Source organism: Artibeus jamaicensis, unplaced genomic scaffold (genome assembly GCF_021234435.1).
Source record: "Artibeus jamaicensis isolate MK-2021 breed Jamaican fruit bat unplaced genomic scaffold, CSHL_Jam_final scaffold_474, whole genome shotgun sequence".
NCBI lineage: Eukaryota > Metazoa > Chordata > Mammalia > Chiroptera > Phyllostomidae > Artibeus > Artibeus jamaicensis.
This window is the reverse complement of record NW_026522046.1, coordinates 475,478-494,815: the sequence shown is the minus strand read 5'-3', so window position 1 is coordinate 494,815 and position 19,338 is coordinate 475,478. Positions and strand designations below refer to the sequence as shown.

General features: G+C 35.7%; 1 protein-coding gene across 1 annotated transcript in view; it reads left to right on the top strand.

Annotated features, from left to right (window-relative positions):
• OSTN (osteocrin) overlaps window positions 1-19,338 on the top strand; it is a 58,502-nt gene that overhangs the window by 6,377 nt on the left and 32,787 nt on the right. The window contains exons 2-3 of the mRNA XM_037131782.2: window positions 15,237-15,335; window positions 17,849-18,063. Coding sequence (XP_036987677.1) covers window positions 15,237-15,335; window positions 17,849-18,063 — 314 coding nt within the window. The remainder of the gene's footprint in view (window positions 1-15,236; window positions 15,336-17,848; window positions 18,064-19,338) is intronic.

Below are 19,338 nucleotides of genomic sequence, written 5' to 3'. Positions count from 1 at the left end.
TTCTAGCAACAGAAATAAATCTCAGAAGCAGCAATCTAAGTAAAAGAATCCAGACACCAAAGACCACATGCTGTAGAATTTCCTACAGCCTTCTTTCTGAATAAAACAAAATTACAGGGAAAGAAATCGGATAGGTGGTTACCAGAACCTAGAGGGTACGGTAGGAGTTTGATTGCAAAGGGACATGAAGGAAATTGGGGGGGAGGGCTATTATAAACATGTTCTATATCTTGATTGTAGTGGAGGCTACATGCTTTCTACATTTGTCAAAACTTATGAAACTATACACCTTAAAAGGGTGAATTTTGTGTATGTAAAAATACCTCAATAAACCTTGCTGGGAAAAAAATGTTAGTAAGTATGAGATAATAATACAGATAATGACACCCAGACATGTTGGTCTTAGCACAATTTTGAGTAAACAAAATGCACTGGGTCTTTTTTCTCCTCCCTTTGAATCCCTTTGTTAGTTGGATTTGACCAAAGGTAAACCTGAAAGGAAACTGCAGCAAGGAGGCAGGGGGAAACCTCAGTGTTTAGGGTCCCTCCCCTTTAGATGGTTCTTGATTGGCTGTGTTCCTCCCTGAAAGGTCACGCTTCTGCCAGCCAACTTTCTCTGCACGCACACCTCTGTCTCCACATCCTGTAACCAGCTTTCGCCCTTCAGAATTAGGTATAATGGGCTAGTATTGGTTCAGAGGACTGCACTATCCTTCTGGGTTCCTCTACATGCTCCCCACATTAAATTCTCCCCAAATTACTCAGTTTGAGTGTGCCATGTCTTTCCTCCCAGAATCCCGACTGATAGAATAACATCCAACACCCGGTCCCATCATTTTTAAGCTGTGAGCACCTAGACTATCCATTTCTCATATTTGAGCTTTAGTTTTCTTATCTGTTGTATGTGAATAATAATACGCTCTTGGCAAGATTGTTATGGGAGTGAAATAATGCTATACTAAGTGAAAAACTTTTCCTTAATCTTTTCTCCCTTTCTCATCTCATTCTCTCCCATCCATTACTGTTGTTTCTCTACTTCTTCACACGGTTCCTTTTCTACTCTTTTTTTAGATAGCAGAGTTTCTCTATTATATACAAATGCCTAAGTAATTTACATAGAAGTATATAATGTGCAGAAGCCTGTATAAATGGCTTAAATGTACCATGGTTATGTTCCTGGAATAAACTGTTGCTATTTCTACTGCTACAGAACAGTTAAGTCAAACTTTTGAATTAGGTCAACGAAATCCACAAATAGGGTGGAATCTTTGGACTGTCTAGGCAGGGACAGATCTGGAATAAATCAGCCACAGATATCACTTGTCAGCATGCTGAGGGAGGCATTTCAAATAAGGTTAGAAGGTACGTCAAGAATATTGGCTTCTGGTAGCATTATGATGCATCCGTTAAATCTATATTGAGAGTTTTCCATCATGTGGATTCAAGCTAACATAATCATTTTATGGCAGTAATGTCTAAACAAGAGTCCACAATTAGGCTGTATTTTTATCTTGACTTGTGAACTATCGCTGCCAACTACTCAAATTTCAAGCTTGTTGAGACATATGTTATCCCTGGAAACCCTTCATAAAAATGAAGCATTTACTGTCCCACCAATTCAAGTGTGCTCTGGTCAGTTCCCCATCTAGATCCAAATTAACCATGTAATCGTTCCTATACTACTGAGTACTATTTTAAATGGCTTTTAAAGCAAAACCAAAGAGAAGAAATTTATTTCTATTTGTGCAAAAACACAATATGGTTTGGATTCTCTTTTCTAGCTTTTTAAATACTGAGACAGAATGAAGTCGTGGGAAAAGAACTGGATGTGGAATTAAGATCTGTATTTGAAATCTGGCTCTGCTACTACTTCTGGCTGTTTGATCTCATAAAGTCACTTATTTTATCTAGCCTCAGTTTCTTTATCTGGCAAATGGGGAGCTTTCATGAAACAAATGAGCTAATAATGATCTAACAAATTAGCATACTACCTTCAGGGCACCATTTTACAACTTTGTACGCAAAGTTGCCATTATGATTAGTAGAAAAATGAGGATGAAAAAACTTTCAGGTAGAGGCAGGAATATTTTGATTAAAAGGAAATTAAAATAGTGGAGAACAAGAGCAAGATAAGAACGATTACAACGTCTGCATTTATAGCCCGCATGTCGCTCTTCAGTATTTATAGGGTTGTTAGTGACAGCCTTCCCAGGATAGCACTGGTAATTATGAAGGAGCTGTCGGCGCTACTGACACAGAGCTGTTCACCTGACCGAGGCTGGAACTACTCACCACTTCTATAGATGATCATTTAATTTAAGGGTCCAAAATATACAACAGTACATCAGTTTGGGTTTCCCATTATAATATCACAAAACCTTACTTTGAAATACCCTAGTGATTTTTTAAAACAAATCTCAGTACCTTTTATTTCCTTAACATGATTTGTAATGATCTGAGATGGATTAAAACCTGAGAAAGAGGTGATGGATCTAAGGCTCAACACAATATTAAATGTTTACTTAAATTTCCCAGAGCCAAAAGGTCCTGTTTTTACTAAAATGCCATGATCAAAGCAATAGATACAGTAAATATGAAAGGAAAGAATGGGAGAGGGAGAGAGAGAGAGAGGAATATTGAAGAGAGGCTTGGGGAAAAGTTCAGTGGAAAATCTGTAGAAATGATGTAAGAGAGAGCAAAGCAGGGATTGGAGTAAGGGGTGTATAACTGAGACTATAAAAGCTCAGAGAGAAAACTCACCATCAGGGCTGGGTTTGGGAGAAACTGCACAGACAGGACTCTAAAGTTAGAATCTCCTGGTTTTTCACAAGGTAAGTTAAATATAAAAGCTGATAACAATTTAGTGTTTTTCCTTTTAACTATTTTTATAAATTTTTACATACTTTTAATGTTTTGGTTGTATTTTGACTTTGTTAAAATTAGCAATTCTTTTGGGGGGGTAATATTTCCATCTCTAAAATGAATAGAAAACCTTGGAAGATAATTTTGTAATGCAAACTATGGGTGCGGCTAATTGTTTACTTGGATACTTCATATTTATTACATTCTTTTTTAGCTTTTATTTTTCATTCCAAAACAAAGGTGAACATTCTGTATGTGTATTATTAGCATTAGTTTACTTCCATCAAAGATGATCAATGTGAAAAAAAATTTTAATGTATGAAAGAGATCTACTTATAACAACCTAGGTAGGAAGGAAAGTTTTTCTCTTATCTTTATTTGTATCAAAATTGGAGCCAAAGAACATCCTAAATCAATCAAATGCTACATTCTTTAAATCTAAATTATCCTGTTTTTCTTCTTATGAAAGTCAAATATGAGAGTATGATATTAATAACAGTTTAGAGTAGACAGATCATATTTATTCTCTGGTATTTAATGAAGTGCTTTTGCTGTTAAGTGATTGAATTGAAAGTTAATCTGCAACATACATTTGAGTTCTATTTAAGAACAAATATAATATTTTGTTTTAGGTTTTTTCTGTGGAAATAGTGTATACTCAATAAATCCAGTTTAGCAAGGCAAATACTGTTCCTCTGAATTACAATAATAAATTCTATAGATTTAGAACTGTGAATATTTTTTCTGTGTTATTTTCCTAGAAATTAAATCATTTTAACAATGATTTATAATTGTTTTAATACCCATTTAGGCTGTATTAATTTTCTCCCGCCAAACCAGGCATATTTGTGTCTCTTCTTTGTTTTGGTGCTTACCCTTCAGCAATCAGAACTTTTCTCTGATTGCCTTATGCCTGCTACCTCATGGCAGCCTCATCGGCTCAGACCTCAGCACCAAGCACCAGCTCCCCCTGCTCCCTCCTCCTCTTCAACCATTTTGTATCTCTTTCATCTCCTCTCCCTTGGGCAAGTTAATTTTATCCTGTAGCTATGAATTCAAGTCTCCTCTTTATAAGTGAATTGCACTAAGGTTTCATTCAATAAGTTACTTAAGGTATTTAAGGATGACATTTGCTTTCTTCCATTTATTTCTCAGGATTTTGAATTGATTCTTCTATAATGAGTCATTAGAAAGAAAAGAAGCAGTAGAGAAGCAGATATGTTTAGTAGAGTTTGTTTGGGACATCAGAGCTATAATTTTAACTTTTTGGTCAAGTACTTTCAATGATTTGAACATTTGTATATAATAAAGTTAGATTAATTGAGCCTGTCTTAAAGGAATAGACTCAAAGTAGGCAGTCCCAAAATATTACTCCAACTCTGTCGCTATGTTTCTGTGCAACTTCAGGCAAGTGTTAAGCATAGAGTGGGGTTCAATGATATTCTGTTATTATTGAGAGAGAGAAAAAGAACCAGAAGTGCCAGGGAGTCTGAGTGTGTGACTGATCTAGGGAAGCTCCATTTCAGCAACTTTCCCTGTATTACAAAATGAGCACCCAGTGTAAGAGTATCTTGTGGTTCATCTTCAAACATCCTCTAATTTAACCTCCTTGCCAATATTTCATCTTCATTGACCCTTACCCACCAGACAACTTTTGCTTAGATTCAATGGTGCCATCAGAGAGCACAGGCTTTGGAGTCAGGACACCAGACTTCTAACCTCAGTTCTGACTTGGGCAGAGTTCACTCAGCCCAGGAGGGATTCCTTTCTCCCTCGGTAGGGTAGGGTACCAGGGGTGAGCCACAAGTTCTCCCCTAGCCTTGGGCACATCCCTACCCAGGCCAGCTCCCATGTGCCTGACAATCTCTGTGATGAGAGTCATTTTAAAGCTGAGACCTCTTCTCCTTTCCCCAAATAACCATCCGAGTCCCTCTCAGAAGCAGGGGTTAGCATCACCTTCCAGTAATTGCTGGTTCCTTGATTGGCTGGAACTGGCTGTGGCCCATTCTATGGCTTCTCCCCTATGTCAACCTCACCAACACAAGCTTCAGCACCAAGTACCAACTCCCCTTTTCCCTCTGCTCTTCATCCATTTTTTATCTACCCTTCATCTCTTCCTCTCCCTTGGGCAAGTTCATTGCCTCTGAGCCTCACTCTCTTTATCCAATGAGAGTTTTAATTTGACAATTTCTAATGGGCTCCCCTTTCTTTCTAAAATTCTATATTCCTATAACACATAAGTCTCTATAAATGTGAAAAAAGTACATTTTTAAAAGTTCATCCAGCTCACCACTGGCACCCTGGCCGCTGACCAGTCAAGTCATAGCTGTGGCTTCCTGTGGACCTCTCCATGGGCTTCCACGGGCCCCATGGTGGTGGCTGCATTTCCCTGCCAGCTCTGGCTTCTTCATCCAATTTTCTAAAAAATTGGGAAGTGATGTCATCTCTTCCCTGGCTTTCTTCATAGCCCATCCCTTCCCAGCTGCCTCCTTGTTTCTGTCAAGTGTAGCTTCTGTCACAAGGCCCTTAATGTTCATGACATCCATGGTGGCTCTGCTTCCATGAACCACACCTGACTATGCCATACTGTCAGTATTACAAAAATTATGTGAAAAAATCATGATCTTAACAACAAAAGTAGTGACTTAAAAATGAGGTCAATAAAGATATCATATAATGAACTATAAAACAAAAAATTTTTCATATTATATTATATTAAAATTCAACTAAATATTCATTTTGTTAATTAAAACTTGAAGAATAATTATGTTTGAGTATAATTAAGGTTTCTTCCCTTTGTTTTCTTCTCTTTATGATATTATAAGAATATCATACAACTATGATATTCTTTAGAGTTGTATGCAATATTTTCAGGGAAATATTATGGCTGAAATTAATGATAATATGTAGCATATGGAAATATCAAATATTAGAGTGATTGTCACTTATAAGATTTTTTTAGTGAAATTTCCTTCTCTAACTCAATATTACTTTATTAAATTTAAATTTCTACCACTCTGCTATAATTCCAGATTCTAAGGACTAATTTTTCTCCTTTCAATGAACAAGGATAACATGGGTTTTTTTTCATAAAAATAAAAAATAAAAATAATATTTTGAAAAAATTGCCATATTTAGAAGGCAATGCAGGATAATAGCAATTATTTATTGAGTATTTTGCACCAGTCACTTTACCTATATTATTTATAATCCTTATAATAAACCTACAAACTAAATCTTTGCCCCATTTTCCCAATAGAGATATTAAACCAGGGAGGCTCAGTGACATGCTCAGTCAGGAATGCTACCTAGGTCCCTGTAACTTAAGGGCCAACCAAATTCTTTCCGCTAATTCAATTTGTTTTCTTAGAAAGTGCTCACACACTGCCTCAAGTTAGGAGACCAGAGTTTTAAAGTACCCCAGGTTGTGTCAGTTAATCTGTTCAATCAATAGAATTAGAATATTTCCCATGTAGATCCAACACAACTGTCATTAGGGTGAAAGGAGACAGATGGAATGAACTTCATAATAATAAAAGTACTTGCAAATGTTAAAATAAAAGGTTATATACAAAATTGTACTTGAAGCAGATGAAAGCATTCCACAAAGAGTGTGGTGTTGGTGGAGAGAGCTCCTGAGCCGGCAATGGCTGAGGGGCCTTCCTCCCCACCAGGCCGTGAGCGCTGAGGGCAGGAAGAGGGTCTTACCTACCTTTACATCACTGGTATCCGATGTACGATGTCTGCCTGATGAATGCGTCCTGCTGCTATTACTATTAAATTTATATTTTTGGCCCTTTGTTTATATTTTAGAGAGTATTTTTCATTGATGATATTGGCCTGTTTAGCATAATTAAAATTTAAGTCAATATTTAATTAAATATTATATATAAGTACAAAGTGGGATAATGGGTGAAGGAAGTGATGATATTCTACATTATCCTGAAGCATACAATGCTGTATTTAACTGCATTTTTCCAACTTTGACCTTTTGAAATCCTTTTAATACTACCTAAAAATTGCCTGTGTATTAAATGACCAAACAGCCTGTCAGGTTCAGCTCTGCCAGCTTTTTCCTGTTCATAATTTTAAACATTCGAACTCATTATTAAATATTAGAATTAAATTATAAATGCCCTTACCAGAGTTTATACAATCATATCACAAAGTTCTTTTCTACATCTAGGTGACAGTAATAATTCAGGGATCAACATAAATTAGTGTTTGATGAGGATTAATCTTAAACTATACTGCAATAATTATTGGAGAATATTGATGCAAGTCCCTCGCTTTACAATGAGAATCTGCAATGTGAAACATTACTGGACATACTGGAATTTTACATGATCTTTGGCGGATATTGTTGTCAATGTAAAACTTGGGCAAATCTTTCCCCTTCTTTAGGCTTTAGTTTCCATCTCAATAAAACTTGAATGGTAATATCTGCCTTGCATTTCTATTTATTGCTACATAGACCGCTTCATTCATTTTAACACATAATGTTGAACCTAAATGCATTCTGTTCATTGCTGAGGTACACTGATAAACATGGCATATTCCCTACCCTCAAGGAGTTTACAGTGACAGCTAAATACTTTGTTAAACATACATACCTAAGCTTTTTAATAATGGGATCTTCCTTTACAGCATCATGTAACTTTCTGCCTTCTTAATTTTTTTGCAAGAAAGATACTAGTAGTATGATTAAAAATTCCAAATAGAAAAAAATGCACATAAAATTTTACAATTCTGGAAGGTATATTGTCCAAAATAGAGTGAAAATGGTGCCAAATAGAATAAAATCAGTTAACTCATATATAACAGTAAATTATCATTTTTCCTGATTTGTAGCATTCAGGGAAAGTCATTTTAAAATGCAGGTGTCTTCCACATTAGGAACACCTCATCCATAAATATTTTACTTTATAAGCAATTTGTTTTTGAGATGGAAAAATGTTTTATACTTCCACAAATAGGTTATACTTGAAGGGGCATGAAACCGAGTGTCTGCGAACGTAAATTGTTGTTCTGGCTCTTCTTCCAACTGGCTTTGTGACTTTGGAAAATTGACTACTGCCAATTGAAGAGTAATGAGAAATGGGAAAGAAATCCCTGATCTTTTAATTTTTTTTAAATGGGAAATGTTAAATTTATCAGTGTCAATTTGGACTTTCCATTCAGTATCATAGTCAAAACATAAAGCAAGATGACTATCACAGAATTTACAGAAAATAACACACTTTACAGGGATTTTTAAATAAATTACTAAGCCCCACAATTATTTCTCAGATATATTTTTGTGAGGATGATAGAGGTGATGTACATGTTAGTGACAGAAGATACAAGTTGTAATTCAATTGCTCTTTGATGAAATCTTCAGTGATTTTAAATTTCTTATTTGAGTTCATAAGGATCTGAAACTAATTCCCCACTTCTAAAGTTCTAAGTGCCACAGCCACACTGAGTTCTCTTGTTGGTGGAACTGTTCACTAAAGCTGTGGAATAGCAGTGCCAATAAAGAAGAGACCGAGAAACCCTGGCCTCTGCTTCCCAGCAGGCAAGTGTCTCCGGCCCCTGGTGTTGCACTCATCAAAGAAAACTAGAGACAACTGTCTTTCACACCTAGTTTAAATGCCATTCATTGAAATACCAAGACTGTCTGTATAATGTCAAATTGTAATGTAGCCTCTTGGTTGTTTAACATAGCTTTTGCAAATTGTCTCTATAAATGGTCCCAGATTCCCTAGATGGTTGTCGAGTATAAGCTTTATGTTCCCTGGAAGGACTTGGCTCCAAAGACCAGTCTTCAGCTCAGTAATAATTACTTTTACAACATGTCATTAATCTTTCCACATTGCCTTATAGTTTACAAAATGTTTTCATGCACAATTTAGAATTCACACGGAAAAGTTTTACCTATGATAAAATAAGAAAAATATATAATGTAGTATGTTTATACTGATGATGTATATCTTTATATATTTTAGTAAACAATATTAAATATAAATTAAATATTTTTATTGCTCTTATTTATAAAGCCTAAGCCAAAGCCATAATAACTTGTGCTAATTGAAAATTAATCACATAATTTTAATTAACTATAATTAATTAGCTATAATTTTGTGAATTCATAAAGTGAGTTTTATTACATATTTTACACAGCTTTTGCCTCTTTTTCAAGGTCACCAGACCAATAAATAGCACAGCAAAGACACTTGTCCCTATCCTTCCACTCAAGTCTGAGTTGCTTTCACCATCCCAGAAATAATTTTCTTATGTTGAATACCTATTCATTGACTGAAGGGACTCTATTTTTTTAGTAGTTATTAGTTCATCTAAAGAAGTTTTTGGAGTAATATCATCTGTAAAATGTGTGTACTTATGTAGGTACACATGCAATAGCGATGGAGGTTTCAGGTAGCTGAAATTTCCTTTTATCAAAAATTCCTATTTTGTATGAACTATATCTACTAATACTATTGTTTGTGATTACTGTACAAATATTTCAATGGTTATCTTACCTTGATAGACAGACTGTTGACTCTAAGTGCAGGGGAATAGCAACTCCACCAAATCCTTACAAATTTTAATGTTACTATGTTCTTCTCAAATCTTTACGTGATGATATATTAGTTACTGTGCCATTCTTTTTCTCTCTGAGGGGTGCGACTGCACGCTATGGCTTCTGGCTTCTCAGCTGCAACAAATTTTGCTTCGACACCGCAGGAAGATTGAGCACAATGACTTAAGCATGATGACAAAAACACATAAAAAGGAGTGAATAAACATTTGGAAATAGATATACCATATTTCATTTATTCTTATGCATATTTAATATTTCTGAAATTAGAATGAATCCAATAGAGACTTACACTTGATAGCATGTCATAATTTAATTGGCAACACTTTCTTCTTTTCTTAAATGTATTTGTAAAGTGAGTTTTCTTACCCCAAAAATGATATCTTACACTAAAGATTTGGAAGTCCTTTCTTGTCAGGTGGAATATTCAAGAGGAACCTATTTATGTCAAAACCTAGATGCACTGTTATACATAGACAGAGCTGATGAGGGACAGCAGAAAGGTTTTCCTAGCTCAACATTCACCTATGATTATCATTACCTGTGGTGTCTGAACTTCAAACAGAAAAGAGCCAGATATACCAACAGACCATAAAAAAGCTAGAAACAACTTTATAGGCCAGTTAGATCGGCCCCATTTTACTGAGTCCACAGAAGAAAATTCGCCTAGAGGCACACAGTGACATAGTCCCCAAGCCGGGGCACAGCCTGAGTCTCACAAATCCTAGATTGGCTCTATTCCTATCACAGAATCCCATACCAAGTTTGTGTTTAGGATGGTCCCTTGTAAAGCTCTCTTTTAAAATAAAAAGATTACAATGGCCCTGTTATCTACTATTCTTATAGGAGCTTTTCCCTATTATCAAAAAGGCCCTGGGTGGCTGTACCCTATGGAACAGGGTAAAGGGTATACTGAAGAACATACTTTGTCTTACAGATTTACTTGGGGCCAATCTGACTTAACTCTTGTGTAGAAAGCCACCCTCATTTTTGGAGAAAGAAGGCTGCGCACAGTGTTGTGGGCAGGCACACACAGTCGTTCCCTCGGGTCTGAACTTGGAACCATCAATAGCACGTCTCACTTAAAGGTCTCTGCTCCTCCAAAGTGGGCAGAGGAGATTAAAAAGAACACTTTAAATTATGTTTTAAGTCTTTTATTGTTAAGCCCTTTATTTTTAATTTTTGGTGAACATAGCAGTGAGTAGATTGCATTTTGAATATTTGTGATTAAGAGATTAGGGAAAATAATTCCAGAAGTTATCGAGATTCACCCCTAAAGTCAGTCTTCTTTTGAGGGGGTCTAATGGTTAGATCTATCTTTAAGTCAGATACTGTTGAAATTTCCTTAATCACCTGAGTAGTTTGTTTTTCTTCAGCACCAGCCTTCAAAGGAAGATAGTTGAATATTTTCAGTTAAAAATAAATTGGATCATATACTGGCTAATACTGCTTCACTTTTTTAGCTTAATCCTCTCTTACCCTTACTCCCCTCATCTCACTTTGTTCTTTTGTTTTTAGATCAGTGATTCTCAACCTTTTATTTTTCATCCCAACCTACTTAACAGATTTGTTTTTACCGAAACAATGACTCTTTGCAGCCCTTGACTCTCAATAATGCAAACATCTCTCTCCATTTTCACAGACCTCTCAATGAACACTGCATTAAATAAAATTGAATCAATTCCTTTGCCACTGAATTTTTAGAGTCAGTCAGTGTCAATGCACTATCAGGGTTCTAGAGGAATATCCAATGTATGTTGCTTCCCGAACTTAGATGAGCAAACGTCACCCCTTGCTCCCTCCAGCACCACCATTCCACTCACAGTTTGGAGGATCATTTCAGGGTATAATGAGTTCTTAAATGTGAAAAATCTTTGACACAGAGGTTAAATTGTTACAGAGTGGAAGATGTTTGTTTATTCAGCATTATTATTTAAAAAATGAAAATGCATGCAGATCATAGACCAATTGCTTACAAAATTGATAAAGTGCACACCATATTTTATAAGGGAGATCTCATGCACACTCCACTGTTTTGAACATCCTCACAATCCAAAGAAATAATATTCAAATATTACTCAATAAAAATTATTGGCATACTGAAAAAATTGCAAACACCTCCACTGTGGTATATTCATACAATGAACATCCTTTGAGTGTTTATTCTGCAATCTAGAGTGTACATGGGACTGAGCAGATTTTTAAATTGTGGGCTATATTTATCCACTATCAACAAAATAGGGAAATGGAGCTGAACCTGGTCTTTTCCTTCCCTCCCTATAATTTCCTCTGTTTCTAATTTGGTAGCAATCAAGTTTCAACTAGTTAATCAAATGTCTTTTGTGTGGCAGGTGCCAGGGTGTTTGTTTTCATTAGTGTACCAAATGCCATATTTAGGAACTTGGCCTTTTGGTTAACTGGCTACGAGCATGGCTTTAAACCATTAAATGTGTGTATTTAAACTCTGCATTTATTTTTACATCTCCCTCTCCAAATAATCAGGATGTGGTTATCTGTAAGATGATACATTATGACTTTTTTCCTATATACACCCAAGTACAAAAATATATGCCTCAGACATAATCATCAATATTGTAAACACCCATCATCCTGTGCCATTTATAAGATCGCAGAGATGGAGAAACCTGGTTTAAGAAAATGTGCATAAAAATAGTTAAAGGAAATCCACATGGAAAGACTTATAAAATAGGGGATTTTATACTTTGTAACCTGTTTTTAACATGATAAAAAATGAGGAAAGAAAACATCACAATTGTGGTTTAGCTTTGATTGAGAGAACTATTTTTAAAAGAAAGATGCCAGAAATATAAAACAGTTCTTAAATAGTAATGTTCTTAATATATCTTCCTTTTTATTGAGGAAAATGAAAGACAAATCAACAAAATAAGATAGAAAAATATGATTCAGTGGCTGATTTTCTCAAGGAATAGGTTATGGAGTTTGGGGTTGGTATTTTTTAACACATAATGTTGCATTCTTTCTTATTTTTCTATTGTGTCAATATAAAGGCATAATTATAATTTATTGTTTTTTTTTAAGATTTTATTCATTTATCTTTAGAGAGGAAGGGAAGGAGAGAGGGAGAGAAATATCAATATATGGTTGCCTCTGGTGTGTCCCCTGCTGGGAACTGGCCTGCAACCCAGGCATGTGCCCTGACTGGGAATCGAACTGCGATCCCTTAGCTCCCAGGCCCGCGCTCAATCTACTAAGCTACACCAGCCAGGGCTTAATTTATTGTTTTTTGATACTTACCAAAAAACTAAGTTCAAAAATCCACTTGTCAGGAAGAAGCCACAGTGCTCCGGCCCGCGGAGCAATCAACTGGGGCTCGACCACCTACCTAGAACAAATGAGTTGGGGGGACAAGAGGCGCGAAGAATGGCAGCAAGACAAAAGATTCTGATCAAGCTGCAAACTTTATTTTTCCGAACTGGGTATATATATAGGGGGGAGGGAGAGGAAGGAGATTAGGTTGCTTGCTATTGGCTAGCTTGAGACAAAGAAGGGCCCGCTTATTGATTACTTGGGTGCAACTGGTACTCGTGGACACCTCATGTACCTGTAGCCGATTGGCTTTGTGGAGCGCACAGGTTCCTGTAATCAATGCAATGTTTTTAGCTAGAAGCCAGGTGTAAGGTTCCCAACACCACAGAATTCACTGACCCCTTCCAGAAACGGCAGAATACAGAGGAGCAGCTGTAACCAACATTATGTAGCAGGATCCCCAAAAGATCAATTAGAGATATAATGGAGAACTAGTATAGATTACATTGCATGAGAATTAAGATTATATATGACAAGTAAATATTAAAGGCAATGTTAAAACATTTTATCTTCATTTTATCTATAAATACTTTGTCTATATAAAATACTTACTTGTCTATTTTTCTAGAAGTTGGCATGTATTACTAAAATCTACATTGAAGTTTCAAATAACAGTATTTTAAGGAAGTGTTATAAAGAAAATCTTAGGTCACACCAAAGAGAATATAATTAGCATAAAAATATTTGGTAATGTCTCATATATGTTCTTTCACTAACAAATTAGAAGTACTATATGAGATAAAGAAGGTATACATAGATGAACTCAACCCTCTCAAAGCTCCTTCAAGGTGAGAATTATGCCTCACTTCGCAAATATGGAAAATAAAGCTAAATTCAGGTTGAATCATACGCACCAAGGTCACAGTAACACTGAAGCAAAAATGAGACGCAAATCCAGTTCCTAAGACCACCCTAGAACCCCTTCCTTTTTGCTCCCAGCAGGCTTCCCAATGATTTTTTAAGGGAAATAGAAGTTTACTGAGACCTTGCATTCATCAAAGGTGACTGGGGGACTTCTCAAAGCCATACTAGGTGGTGAACGCATGACCGTCGTAACTCACAGCGTGTGATCTCCCTCCCCTGTACCAGTGGCCAGGCGGGCAGCCAGCGGGCCTGGTATAGGACACAGATGAACTTTAAGTGGACGTGTGATGGTTTTCAATGTAAAAAAGCAATGTATGAATGACCCATCTTTCTGCTTACCACACTGAATTAACAAATGTGATTTTGATGTATTTGGCGTGTGTGTGTGTGTATACATACACATATAAAGAGAGAAAGCGAGAGAGAATGAGAAAGAGACCCTTATTTTTCCTCCATGATTTTACTTGCTTCCCACTTTTCAGAGAGACAATCAGAGTCATGATCGAGTATCACTGGTTTATATGACCAAGTACCGTATACTTTAATTATATGTATAGATTTTTTAGATATATGGAATTGCTTTATGTATTTCCAATTTAGGTAAATGGTAGTATGGTATCTGTAGTACTCTAGAAAATATAATTTGCCCCAAAACTGTTTTTTAAAATCCATGTTTATAAATACATATAACATTTAGGACATTCGCTTTAACAGTATATACATATATTTAAGTCATTTGCTTTGTCTATGGTATGACTATACCTCAGATGATATATCCATTTCTTCTTGAGTAGGACAGTGGGGTTGATTCTGATTTTTTACTATTACAATGAGGCTATAAACTTTTAGATACATGTCTCTGTATAAACTCAGGCCCATTTCTACTTGTGCATCTAGTTTTAAAACTTTTGCCAGTTATTTAAATTTTTCAAGTGCTTATCTTTTTGTTTTACATGTATTGGATATATATTTCACTTTTTAATTTGTTTGTGTTTATTTTACCTGTTTATACAGAATATTTTAATTTTAAAATAATAAACTCTTACAGAATTTTCTATAAGGGATACACCTTTTGAATCTTGCTGAAGAAACCCTTATATATCACAAGGACATAAAGATATTCTCCTAATGGATCTGTGGTGGTTTTGACATTTTGGATTTAAATGCTTTTAGACACAGCACAGTCTCTCTGGTTCGCCCATAGACCTCATCAGATTTTATTCCTTCATATTTGACCAGTTTCACACATTTCTCCTCAGGTCCACGAGGCTGCAGTCCTGAATTAGGCAAATAATAATGTTACACAAACGTGATTTCTCAGTCTTGGCTTATTTCGAATTAAATTATTATAGTTGTGGAACTCCAATCTACATTTCCTTGGAAATGAAACCTTGATAGAATTCATTCCAGGAGATTGACAGCTCCTATTAACTATTATTTAAGTTTTGCAAAGGTGTATTCCGACATATAGAAGCTGAATAATTTGATTTGTCACCTATATATAATAAGCTTTATAGGAGTTTTGTTTTCTATCTTTATATGCCAGACTAACAATGTTAACCCTGGTGTGTGTGACCCTTAGATGCTGGACTGGAGATTGGCAAGTGCGCATGTTATCCTGGCCGTGACATTGATGCTGTGGGGCTCAGGAGAGGTGCTCTCAGTGGATGTAGCAACAGAGGTAATGGGAACTAGCTTAAGGGAATATATATATATATATATATATATATATATATATATATGAATGTAAGCCTATTCCACTAATATCAGAAGCAGGGGATGCTGACAAACAGGGGAATGCCTTGAAAACACAAAATCAAGGTTATTAGCGTTTTTTCTATGTCTTGTCCTCGCTGTCCATTCAGGGAAAGCCAGGTATCTAAATGTGAAAGAGAAAAAAACTGGAATAAGCAATATTTGTATTCCTTGAACAGAAATCATGACAGAAAATGTATCATTTCAGCCTTATATATAATTACATTACAACATAAAGTTGAAGTGCTTTTATGTAAAATTTGTTTTTTATATGGTGAAATTTGACTAGTTTTGGCCAAACTTGTTATTACTATACAAATGTTTTCTTCTTGCTGAAGTACAAAGGAAAAAAATCTGAACACATCTTCACAGAAAAACAAGTTAATTTGACTTGTTTTAATTGATTAGAAACAAATATTCTTTGTACTTAAATAAAATGAAGAGTCTGTAATGCATTTACCAAAAAGTAAGTTTTGTATGAGTTCTATGATTTTTTTGAAGATGAAGAATATCTTTGCCCTGGCTGGTATGGCTCAGTGATTTGAGTGCAGGCCTGCAAACCAAAGGGTCACCCGTTCAATTCCCAGTCAGGGCACATGCCTGGGTTGCAGGCCTGGTCCCCAGTAGGGGGCACTTGAGAGGCAACCACACATTGATGCTTCTATCCCTCTCTTCTCCTCTCTAAAATTAAATAAATAAAATATATATTTTTAAAAATCTTTAAAAAATAAACAAAACTATTTTGTACATATGTCGGTTGGAAAAATAAAAATGTATTTTGGAAGATGTTCAGAGATAATAAAATATCTCCTACTTTTTTCCTTTTTGAATATTTGTCTCCTGCTCTTTAGAATTTCTTTCTCATGATTATAGAATTTCTCTCCAGTTTCTATGTTGTCATACTTATATAGGGAAATGATAGAAGTTGAGATTTTAAGAGGAGATTGGAACCATATTGCAGACTGCACTGTAAGTAATAAAGAGCTCTGAACAATTTTTAATTCTTTATACAATGGAAGAGTGTTGGAGATAATTAACTTCATGGCAGAATTCAGGATAGAATAGAAAAAAGAGGGAGATAAAAGAAAAAAGTTGTAAGATGATAAGCAGTGAAGAGGACCTGACATGGGAATCATATAAAGAGCAGAAGGAAGAGAGGTTTTCCAGGAAGAACCAGACTTAAGAAACCTAACAGTTAAGATAGACCAAAGAGCTTTGAGTCTGGGTGTCAGACTATAAGAATTTCAAAGACAGTTGCTGAAGTCAAGGATAGAAAGACTTGGAAAATGCTACTCTGTTTTTCTATTGAAGAAAATAAAGAGAATGGAAAAAATAACTCAACAAGGACGAGAAGGAAAGAACAAAAGTCTTGCTGAGATCAAGAATCTGACACATGAAAGAATGTGATTAAAAGGCAGAGATTCTTGGAGCTAAATTTCTTCCCATAGGGAAATATTCTCAGGCTCTTGGAAAAGAAGTAGTATGTTTTAGACTACACAATGACTTGAAAGTATTAACAGGAGCATTTTAAAAATGCTGTGATTGGGCCTGGGAAGAGAAAAGACAGAATTCACAAACCAGGAGCCCATACCTGCATGACTTGGATGAACTACAAAAGGGCAGTGTGTGCAACAGACAAATAAATAAGAAATTTTACATGGGGCAATAAAGTCATTGAGAAAGATCTGAGTCATTGCAGACATGCATTCATATTTATTAATAAGTCACATGGATAAAGATGATAAGCACCCTGAGGGCAAAGACTGCTAGATTTTGGTCATTTTATCCCTTAAGTCTAATGCAGAACCTAGTACATAATGAATGCCTAGTGGCTTGAATCAATAAAAAATGAATGAATGGTGAAAACAATAGCATAGAGTTTAGCATTTTTCAGAATTAATTCAGTAAATATTTATCAGAAATGAGTTGAGTACTAACTATGAGCAAAATACTGAGATAGACATTTAATAGAGCACATAAAAGACTAATTAGGTATCATTGTTGCCCTCAAGGTATGATATAATGTGCAATACAAATATATTGTAATCAATCTAATACAAAGGAAAATGCAATGAGTGTAAGGATTGAAGAAGCATAAGTACAATGCTATGGGATGACAATGAAGGGATACACTTGTTACTGGGAATGAATCTGAAAGAATGATCAGTTAATAAACTAAATTTGGGAGTCAGGCGTGGAGTTCTGTTTTGGTTTTGTGTGTGTGTGTGTATGTGTGTGTGTGCGTTTGTGTGTGTTTTGTCTTTAATTTCTGCTCAGCGTACATCACCACTATGTGTTTTATCCCCAAAAGTCTCTCTGTATCATAACTCCTCAAGAAATCAAGTTTCATGACAAGCATGTCAGCTAAACTTAGCAAAAGCCAAATGCAAAGGATTGTACGTATGTGAGGTGAATGGGACCACTTTTCTTGACCAACAGGCTTGGGATGCTGCAATCAGAGATGTGCAGTCACCACCCACAGTTAGGGAAGAGAAATCAGCAGCTGACCTGGCAGCAAAACTCATGCTTCTTGATGAACTGGTATCTCTGGAGAATGATGTGATTGAAACAAAGAAGAAAAGGAGCTTCTCTGGATTTGGGTCTCCCCTGGACCGACTCTCAGCTGGCTCTATGGATCACAAAGGTAAACAGAGGTGAGTGAACACCTGGAAAAGGAACATTTTTATTTTCTAATTCATCTGCTCTGGGTGCAGAAAAACAGAGTTCCACAGGGGGGAAAAATACAATGAAACCCTTGTACATAAACAGATTTGACAGCATGTTATCTAACTTGTGAGTTTAATAGTATGATTTTGGATATAATTGTTGAAGGAGCAAAATGATTGATACGTATGTATGCTCTCACACTTTTGCCATAAAGTTTTCTGAGGAAGATTCCGTTGCTTGCAGATATAAAATACCTACAGTAAGACATCAAAGCATTTAGAAAGCAAGATATGAGATAAATATTGTTTATTGAGTTTTCTATTTATTAGAGGTAACCAGAATACCATTTTTTAAACCAATGATACTAATCTTTGTAAGTTATGTGAATAATTCAACTCTTCTATATACAAAGGTAGTGATTTCTTAGGACTTGGAGTCAGAACATGTATATTTAAGTCAAATTTCAGATCATTTCCAGCAATGTAACTTGTATAGGAGTCTTATCCTCTGACCCTCAATTCATTTATCTATAAAATGGGGAGAATTATTTACCTTTGTAAAAAATCAAATGAGCATTTTTTGCATGCCTTTTTAAATATTCTTATATATATTATTTATTATGCTATTGCAGTTGTCCCAATTTTTCCTCTTTGCCCCCCTCTGCCCGGAACCCCTATTCCCTCTGGCAATTCCCCCCTTAGTTTGTCCATGGGTCACACATTCGTTGGCTACTCCATTTCCTGTACTATTCCTAATATCCCCTTGGCTATTCTGTACCAACCAATTTGTCCTTCTTAATTCCTGAACCTTTTCCCCCATTTTCCCTATTCTCCCTCCCATCTGAAAACCCCACAAATGATCTCCACAGACAGCAATAACATCTGTTCTGCTTGGTGCTTTGTTTTTTAGATTCAGTTGTTGATAGTTGTGAATGTATTGCTTTTTTAATGTTCATAATTTTGATCTTCTTTTTATTAAATGAGCCCCTTTAACATTTCATATAATAATAGCTTGGTGATGATGAACTGCTTTAGCTTTAACTTGTCTGGGAAGCACTTTATCTGCCCTTCCATTCTAAATGACAGCTTTCCTGATAGAGTAATCTGGGTTGTAAATCCTTGATTTTCATCACTTTGAATACTTCTTCCTAGTCCTTTCTAGCCTGCAGAGTTTCTGAGAAATCAACTGACATTGTTATGGGAACTCTTCGCAGGTAACTATCTTCTTTTCATTTGCTACTTTTATGTGTCCGAGTCATTATG